The sequence below is a fragment of the Oncorhynchus nerka genome, linkage group LG7, assembly GCF_034236695.1.
Source record: "Oncorhynchus nerka isolate Pitt River linkage group LG7, Oner_Uvic_2.0, whole genome shotgun sequence".
NCBI lineage: Eukaryota > Metazoa > Chordata > Actinopteri > Salmoniformes > Salmonidae > Oncorhynchus > Oncorhynchus nerka.
The window spans coordinates 41,731,594-41,741,860 of record NC_088402.1 but is presented as its reverse complement, the minus strand read 5'-3'; the positions used below and the strand labels follow the sequence as shown (position 1 = coordinate 41,741,860).

General features: G+C 42.7%; 1 protein-coding gene across 1 annotated transcript in view; it reads left to right on the top strand.

Annotated features, from left to right (window-relative positions):
• Nucleotides 1-1,072: 1,072 nt before the first annotated feature.
• Nucleotides 1,073-10,267, top strand: part of LOC135572643 (ephrin type-A receptor 7-like) — a 163,931-nt gene continuing 154,736 nt past the window's right edge. Inside the window, exon 1 of the mRNA XM_065021066.1 lies at nucleotides 1,073-1,210. Coding sequence (XP_064877138.1) covers nucleotides 1,132-1,210 — 79 coding nt within the window. The 5' untranslated portion in view covers nucleotides 1,073-1,131. The remainder of the gene's footprint in view (nucleotides 1,211-10,267) is intronic.

The window sequence follows — 10,267 nt, the reverse complement described above, 5'->3', positions numbered from 1 at the left end:
AGAAAAACTCTTTGTACCCATTGTACCAGAGCTGACGACTGGGTTGCTTAACCATAACACTGCAAAGGATTCCATTCAAAAATGAAAAGGTTTCGAAGTCCACAACATCTGCCTTTAGCTGTCATGCAGATAAATTGATTTTTAAATTGTGAGACACAACCTGTTTCACCTCATCAGTTTGGTCTGTTTGCAAAAATGTTACTGTTGACTAAGACCAATGTACTGTTTTGCCTCCTCAGCTGAAAAAAAGAACATGCTCAATTTGGCCCACACATGTCAATACAATAAACTCAAATTATTTGCAGCATAGGTATTCCTTTGTACAGGATGCAAATCAGTGAAACTGAATCCAATTTCCTTCATTCTCTCTCTTTCCTTTGGCAATCATTACTCAAAAAGTATACACAGGCTGCAATAAACACAGTGTAGGCTTAACGCAGCCTATAGGCTACTACAATATCTCAACATACTACTGAATAATACAAGGACTAGTCTGTCGTTTGATTTTTCAGAATTGGACAACAACAAATGACCAATGTCAGCTAATAGTGTTGAACAATTATTCCATTAATTAATTATTCAACTAGTCAACATTTGTAGCCATCTTTAATAGCCATTCAATTTTGCGTTCCTCCTTGCATCATTCCCTTCATTATTATCTAGATCTAATTAGTCTATTAATTTCATCTAAATGTATATGATCCAATCATTTTAAATGAAAGATTCGTAAATATTATGGCTAGCCTTTCGCTCACCTATCCCACATTGAAAGCTGAAGGTTCGACCGGTCAAGCCAACACTGCCATTACTTCAGTTTAATCAAAGGCGAGGTGGAAACTAATATATATATATGTTGCACAAAGCGGGGAAGATTCGACTTGTGAAAACATCTGGCATTGCGATTCATTTCAGTGCGCTTTGATAGGCGACTTTCTTGTACCCTCGTTTCGAACTCTTCCTTCATTGCACTTGCATGATGTCAATCTGATGCACAACACCCTCCCCCGAGATGTCAAATGCGCGGCGTAGTGAGCGGAGTTCGCACTAGCCCGGACGGCTCTACCATCGAAGTGGTGTGTTGCGAGCGGGAGAGAGAGATGACCAGAGCTCCGCGACGCTGGACAGTCAAACATGGAGCTTTTTAAAACGCTAATTTCGGTGCTTTGGATGTTATTGCTGAATGGAAACAAGGGCTGTCACGCTGAGGAAGGTATGTGGAAACCGATTATATGTTTTTTTCCCCCACGGGACGGCTCATCGCAAGTGGATGATTTAATGTCCAGACTCCAGCGCAGCCGAATTGCCAGTCCGGTTGCAGGTGCCTGCACGGTGATGCGGAAGTTTCAGAGATGCCTACGACGTTGTAGCCTATATGTATGCCTATTTGTACATGTTAAGTAAATCTTAGTACCTTGGAGGAGTTTCTAACATTTAAAAGGGAGGAGGGGGGGGGGGGGGGGCGTTAGCGTTCGGGAAAACCTCTCCAAACCAATTTTGTATGAAAGCCTCCTTAGATCGTTTTGTAGCAAAACATCAGCCTACATTTCAAACAGCTGCCAGCTTTAAGCATCTCTTTTCTTTTCAGTAGCCAAGTGACAGTTAAACATGTGGACAAAATAGATCAAATGGTGGGATATGTAAGTAAAAAATAAATAAAAGCGAGGTGTCAAGTACTGTTTACCGACTTCGGACAAGGATTCATAAAACTGTTATCTTGTAGCAAATGCATAATCCTACAATCGTATTGTTACAAACTGCGTCCATTTATCATTTTGAGTGTGAACGGAAACCGTTACATTTGGACTGTAGTAGTCTCGCATCAACATTGTAATGATGTTGTAGTTTGTATGCGCATGCTGTTAAAAGTAGCCCACTGTTCATTAAATATTAGTCTGGAAAGCGTTAAAAAAAAGCATTGCTTAAATATCAGGAAGTGATAGGCTACTGTCAACAGCAAAAAAATATTTCAGCACAAAAGCTACATCTCAGCATTCACATTGTTAACCAGATGGAAAAGGAAACATTGCTGTCCTCTAATCTGACACTTGTACAGACAGAATAGAGTCAGACCCAATGTCGATTTGCCTAAACATCAGATTATTACCATGGTTGCCCCATGAATGTTCAGTCTGAAAGAAGTCGCTCTAAAACAGACGCAAGAGTCTCTACAATCCAGAATGTTAATTCGACTGATTTTTTACACTTCACCGGTTGTCCTTTTTGACGGTAGGAAGTGGAGATCAAAATATCCACAGGAAAGAATTGTTTACCCGATTTTTTGCGTCACCTGTAGGATCTGTCGCTGTTTTTTTCTCATTCTCCTGAGACATTGCACATGATGCAAAAAGTGCATGGCAATAGCGGAACGTATCCTGAACGTTGTCGACTGAAGCACGTGACATCTTCAGCTGTTTGAGTGGGACAAAGTTCAGTTTAAAAAGACATTTCTAAAATATTCTACTTAATATTCATAGTCTCCAGCACCACCCCAACATCAACATATGTGAAAATGGCATGTTTCAATGTTTTGTAGTAAAGAAAAACAATAGAGGAAGATCAGTGTTTCCAATGACATCATTTTAACCAATTATGAGTAGGAATTGCATACTAAATGGTTGATCATCTATTTGGATAGATTTAGAAGATAAGTAAGCATGCGTAGGGTCAGAATATATTCTGGCTAACACTTGCATAGAGCAACTGGTTTCCTTTGTCTCATTCCCTTACACTCTCTCATACTTCAACACTGAAGACAACATGAGATGGCTTATCGATGCCCCCTCTCTACCCAGTAAAATAGTCTGGCCAGTGGGCTCTCTCTCTCTCTCTCTCTCTCTCTCTCTCTCTCTCTCTCTCTCTCTCTCTCTCTCTCTCTCTCTCTCTCTCTCTCTCTCTCTCTCTCTCTCTCTCTCTCTCTCTCTCTCTCTCTCTCTGGTTGTGAGGTATTGAGCCTGGCTCTGATGCAGGCAGAAGTCTGGCTCAGGTGAGTTCAGTAAAGCGTCCTAATCGGTGCTGGGATTCAGAGGAGGAAGAGCACATAATCGCCTACGTCCCCCAGGCGAGGGTTAGTTCTGGAAGTGGCTAAGTACAGCTGAGCCAGGCTGCGCAAACACACATTGCATGTACACTGAACAAAAATATAAACGCAACATGTAAAGTGTTGGTTTCATGAACTGAAATAAAAGATGTCAGAAATGTTCTATATGCACGAAAAGCTTATTTTTAAGTTGTGCACAAATTTGTTTACATCTCTGTTAGTCAACATTTCTCCTTTGCCAAGATAATCCATCCAACAGACAGGTGTGGAATATCAAGAAGCTGATTAAACAGCATTCTACAGGTGCACCTTGTGCTAGGGACAATAAAAGGACACTCTAAAAATGTGCAGTTTGGTCACAGAACACAATGCCACAGATGTCTCAAGTTGGGCTAGTGTGCAATTGGCATCCTGACTGCAGGAATGTCCACCAGAGCTGTTGCCAGATAATTTAATATTTATTTCTCTACCATAAGCCATCTCAACGTCGTTTTAGAGAATTTGGCAGTAAGTCCACCTGGCCTCACAATGCACAGACCATGTGTGTAGGGGCATGTGGGTGTGCAGTTTGCTGATGTCAACTTTGTGAACAAAGTGCCCCATGGTGACAGTGTTGTTATGGTATGGGCAAGTATAAGCTACAGACAACGAACACAATTACATTTAAAAAAAATCTATGGCAGTTTGAATGCACGTGACGAGATCCAGGGCAAATGGTGGTCACACCAGATACAGATACTTTTCTGATTCACACCCTGACCTGATTTAAAAAAAAATCCCAGTCATTTGAAATCCATAGATTAGGGCCTAATGATTTTAATAAAATTGACTGATTTCCTTATATGAACTGTAACCCAGTAAAATCTTTTAAATTCAGTACACAAACACAAACAGGCAAACACACACACATGCTGCTCATACGCACATATAGCTTTGTTACTTACACACACACACACACACACACACACACACACACACACACACACAATCTCGCTTAAAGCTGCAATATGTCCCTTTTTGTATTTTTCTTCATGTTCAAAAGCTCTAATAAGACGCTAGTGGTTATCCAACGTGATGCAACAGTAACAATAGTGTGCCTGAGAATAGGCTGCCTGAGAATCGCTGAATGATATTTGCTATCTTTTAGCTAAAGGAGATTCTACAATAAGTCTTGAAGGTGAAGTGTCTGCGTATTGAAAACTACAGGACTACAGCGACATCCCAGAACATCAGAGAGTCCGTGTTGAGAAGATTGGGCTCCCAATTAGATAACCCACGACTCTCTGAAGTGCCACCGCCGACAACTGCTGAGCTCTGCTCCAACTTCGAGGAGATGTCGCCACACAGGGTGCTGTAAGTCCACCTTTTGAGCTGGGAAGGACCGGAGCCTTCCCTGTTGTCAGACTTGGTGGGTCCCGGGAAGTGTGAAAACCTACCATAGTACTCAGAATTGTGGTCCTACAAGGAGAGGTGGGCCTACAACCTAACATTTAAATCATGTAAATATGGGAAGTTTGTGTGGGCACTTGCGTGAGAAACAATACTTGTGTATTTAAAAAAAATCGAGCATCTAGTCATGGTGATTGTGCTTTTGGAATGGTTTTATAATGATTTACTAAACTGTTCTCTTTTCCTGGGTATCTATGCTCTTGACGGTTTACACTTCAAATGAGCAGACCTACAGGTGGATAGATATCCAGATGGACTACCCAGCACCTCTCCTCTTTCTTCAAAGGACAGCTCTTTGCAATTTAGTCTGTAATGATAAGTGTGCACCCCTGCCTGTGCCCCTCGATGGTCTGGGGCTCTTTAAAACTGGAGTCCTACAGAAAAAAACATGTACACAATACTTGTGATTGTAGTGCTCACTACATGATATTTTATGTAAACAAGTTTGGGGGTCACATAGAAATGTCCTTGTTTTTGAAAGGAAAGCACATTTTTTTGTCCACTTAAAATAACATCAAATTGATCAGAAATACAGTGTAGACATTAATGTTGTAAATGACTATTGTAGCTGGAAACGGCAGATTTTTTTAATGGAATATCTACATAGGCGTACAGAGGCCCATTATCAGCAACCATCACTCCTGTGTTCCAATGGCACATTGTGTTAGCTAATCAAAGTTTATCATTTTAAAAGGCTAATTGGTCATTAGAAAACCCTTTTGCAATTATGTTAGCACAGCTGAAAACTGTTGTTCTGCTTAAAAAAGCAATAACTGTCCTTCTTTAGACTAATTGAGTATCTAGAGCATCAGCATTTGTGGGTTCGATTACAGGTTCAAAGAACTTTCTTCTGAAACTCGTCAGTATATTCTTGTTCTGAGAAATTAAGGCTATTCCATGTGAGAAATTGCCAAGAAACTGAAGATCTCGTACAGCACTGTGTACTACTCCCTTCACAGAACAGCACAAACTGGCTCTAACCGGAATAGAAAGAGTGGGAGGCCCCGGGGGACAACTGAGCAAGAGGACAAGTACATTAGAGTGTCTAATTTGAGAAACAGACGCCTCACAAATCCTCAACTGGCAGCTTCATTAAATAGTACCCAAAAACACCAGTGTCAACCTCGACAGTGAAGAGGCGACTCCGGGATGCTGGCCTTCTAGGCAGAGTTGCAAAGAAAAAGCCTTATCTCAGACTGGCCAATGAAAAAATAAGATGGGCAAAAGAACACAGACACTGGACAGAGGAACTCTGCCTAGAAGGTCACCATCCCGGCGTCGCCTCTTCACTGTTGACGTTGAGACTGGTGTTTTGCGGGTAGAACAGTTTGCCCTGTTCTGTAAAGGGAGTAGTACACAGCGTTGTACGAGATTTTCAGTTTCTTGGCAATGTCTGCACTGTATTTCGGATCAATTTGATCTTATTTTATTGGACAAAAATTTGCTTTGCTTTTCAAAAACAAGGACATTTCTAAATGACCCCAAACTGTTGAACGGTAGTGTATATATGATAAGGATTCATGCAGAAGAGTCATGTATAACACTACTATAATTCATACACGTCTTCATAGCCATAGCTCTCGAGAATCAAGGGGCCATCCCAGTAATGTTATTAGTTAGCTACCCAAGGTCGTTTTCCATGAACGCAGAGCGACGATAGTCAATTAATTCTATTGCACTGCTTTTTACACATGGGTGATAACTAATGCGTATCATCATATTGCTATATTTTACCAGGCAAGGAAATACACCGTAGCTATTATCAACCATGTAGCTAGCGAAGTTAGCAATGTCAAGGTAGCCAGCTAGCTAACGTTAGCTACCTTTCTGGCTGACAACGTGGATATTACATTGAGTTTAAAACAAATTGTACCTGTTCTGAAGATAGTGTTGCTGAAATGTTATAGAGTTGTCTTCAATCTTGCCCACAACTGTTCTCGAATCAGTCTCAAATTTCTGGACTCTGTTGGGTTGTCACCAGTTACCACAGCCAAAAAGTCCAACTTTGCCTCCCTAGATGTTGATTGTACGTCATCCCAGCGGTGACATACAATGAGAGCTGGGGTTTCTGGTATATCTTATTCAAATCTAGACAAAATACTGCATTCTTGCCGGAAGGTTCTCCAAAAACACCTGTGCACACATACACTAAACAAAATATGAGCTCTACATTCAACCATTTTAAAGATGTTACAGATAATATAAGGAAATCAGTCAGTTGAGGTACATTCATTAGGCCCTAATTCATGGATTTCATGTGACTGGGAATACAAATATGCATCTGTTGGTCTCAGACACCTTTAAAAAAAAAAGTAGGAGCGTGGGTCACGAAACTAGTCAGTATTTGGTGGGACCACCACTTGAAATGATGCAGAGAGACACTTCTCCTTTGCATAGAGTTGATCAGGCTGTTGATCGTGGAATGGTGTCCCACTCCTCTTTAATGGCTGTGCGAAGTTGCTGGATATTGGCGGGAACTGGAACACGCTGTCGTGCACGTCGATCCAGATGAGTATGCAGGCCATAGAAGAACTGGGCCATTTTCTGCATCCAGGAATTGTGTACAGATCCTTGCGACATGGTGAAGCAGGATCTGATGGCGGCAGATGAATGGCACAACAGTGGGCCTCAGGATCTCATCACGGTTTCTCTGAGCATTCAAATTGCCATTGCTAAAATGCAATTGTGTTCACTGTCTGTAGCTTACGCCATAGCCCTACCACCACCATGGGGGACTCTTCACAGTGTTGACCGCAGCGAACCGCTCGACCACACAATGCCATACACGCTAGCTGCCATCTACCCGGTACAGTTGAAACCGGGATTCTTTTGTGAAGAGCACACTTCTCCAGCAATGTGCCAAGGTGAGCATTTGCCCCACTGAAATCGCTTACGCCGCTGAACTGCAGTCAGGTCAAGACCCTGGTGAGGAACGATGAGCACACAGATGAGCTTCCCTGAGACGGTTTCTGACAGTTTGTGCAGAAATTCTTCGGTTGCGAAGTACATTTTGTTCAGTGTAGTTACGCAGTGCAGGTTTAACCAGAAAAATCTCACTTAAACACATTATTGCTTACACACACACACACACACACACACACACACACACACACACACACACACACACACACACACACACACACACACTCACACTCACACAGGCTTTCTTACTGTACACACATGAACACAGTCTTTTTGCATACTTATGCACACATACACACGCAGAGTGTACACACAAACAGTACTATAATACTGTAGAGCGCTTTACACACACAGCTCTTGTGTCGGTGGCTTGAGTCGTTTCCCCTGAATGCTGGCCGGTTGGCTTGGAAGCTCTGTTCTAATTTGATGTTGTGACAGCGATGAATTGCTGTGAAAGCAATGTGTTTCTGAAGGCTGGGTTTGGCAGCCCTGTAAGTGGGGCTCGCCACAGGGGGGGAATTTGCCTCTGTCTGTTGTTCCGCTTCCTCTCCATCCAATCTGTATTGGAGATTATTATTAGAGATCATTTGCCACGTTCATACACGTACCTGTCCTAATAAGAATGAAATGCCCAATTTACACAATTGGATTTATTTTTTTTAAATTTTTTAACTTAAAGGGTCACAGTAAGGTAAGCCATTCTGATCCTGTAGGTCAATAATTGGGCAAACAATCAGAATTGTATGAATGTAGCCATTGTGCTTTTTAGTGGATCTTCATAATGTATTCCTGGTATTGAATGTCTTTCTGGTCTGTTTGTGTGTGTGTTCATGTTTTTGAAATCATGTTGTGTAATTCTTTGTTTGTCTCTGTGTCAATTTGCGTTTCTTTGTGTCTCCTCGGATTTCTGCATGCACTTGTGTGTGTGTGTGTGTGTGTGCATCCCCACATTACCATGCGTCTCACATCCCAGGCTTAGTTAACGAGAACTAATACGAGTGGGGGCCCTGTAGGCAGTGCGGGGTGTCTTCCCCTCCTCACGCAGTCAATCTGGAGCTCGTGGCCGCTCTCTCATTCCCCACGCCTTGACGCTAACACACCTTGGCATCTCATCGGGATCTCATTTACTGCTCCCCCTCCTCCCCTCCCCTCCGTAATCACCCATTCTGCAGAGGAGAGAAGATGGGGAGTCGCAGCCCAAGTTAAAACTGCAGCGTAGCCTCTGGGTTCATCCTCAAATAGGGGTTTACTTTTTGAGATGCCCCTACCTGAGGTAGAACAAAACATAACCGTGGTTTTTTTCTCAAATTTCTCCCATTTATGAAATGGACGGTTGTGACACACCAAACCCCTAACTTCAAAATAAGCTCATGTAACCAAATATTACAAGCTCTGATATTGGAAAAATGTGTAATACTAGTAGTCGATGGACTGCATACACACCTATATCGTCATGAATCATGTTCTGGAGGCACCTTTGCAGAGTGATCACAGGCTGGCACAGACACAAAGTCATCCAATCTGATTTTAAACCTAACTTTAACCACACTGCTAACCATAATGCCCAACCCTAACCTTAACCGCACCGCTAACCATAATGCCCAACCCTAACCTTAACCACACTGCTAACCATAATGCCCAACCCTAACCTTACACCTCTAACCATAATGCCCAACCCTAACCTTAACCACACCGCTAACCATAATGCCCAACCCTAACCTTACACCTCTAACCATAATGCCCAACCCTAACCTTAACCGCACCGCTAACCATAATTCCCAACCTTAACCGCACCGCTAACCATAATGCCCAACCCTAACCTTAACCACACTGCTAACCATAATGCCCAACCCTAACCTTAACCACACTGCTAACCATAATGCCCAACCCTAACCTTACACCTCTAACCATAATGCCCAACCCTAACCTTAACCACACCGCTAACCATAATGCCCAACCCTAACCTTAACCACACCGCTAACCATAATGCCCAACCCTAACCTTAACCACACCGCTAACCATAATGCCCAACCCTAACCTTAACCACACCGCTAACCATAATGCCCAACCCTAACCTTAACCACACCGCTAACCATAATGTCCAACCCTAACCTTAACCACACTGCTAACCATAATGCCCAACCCTAACCTTAAATGAAGACCAAAAAGCTCATTTTAGTTTTCATGAATTTCTTCAATTTAGCAAATTTAAGACTTATGACAATCGTCAACCTGCCTTTATTTATCTGCAGACTTTAACCAGCTTAAAGCATGACAACAGTCAACTCATTTTGATTCTATGCTTCATTATGCTATCCTGAACTCTGAAATTAATTGTGGTACATGCTCCGAAAGCAGATGACCCGAAGTAGTCACCTTCCTTTGCGTCTAATTTGACAAATTTGCTGTGATTGGTGCAAACCCCTTTTTTTGTGAGTGTCAACGTGTGGGCTCAGATCCCCGGTTCTTCTCTGTTGGCTGAGGCAGAGGGGTTCTGGAGCTGACAGTGGTGACCTCGCTGTGTGCGAAAGGTCGCAGTGATTTGTGAAGTTGGCAGGCGTGTCTGTGACATTCTCCCTCTGGGCTTTTTGGTGCCATCTCATTTTGATGGCAGGGCACGAGCGAGAGGAAAGGAGGAGAGGAAATTAGCCAGGTCCATGGTGAGAGAAAGGAGGGCGTAACCGAAGGGGAGGGTGGGGGTGAGGGAAACTGGGATGAGAGAAACAAGGGAGCATTCTAACCTGTCACCTTACCTTTGGTACATACAGCAGCTCTCCAATAAGGGATTGTGTAGCCTAATAAGGTCCAACAGTTCCCACAATGACTCGCTGCTCTCTAAAGCATTTGCTTACTTACCAA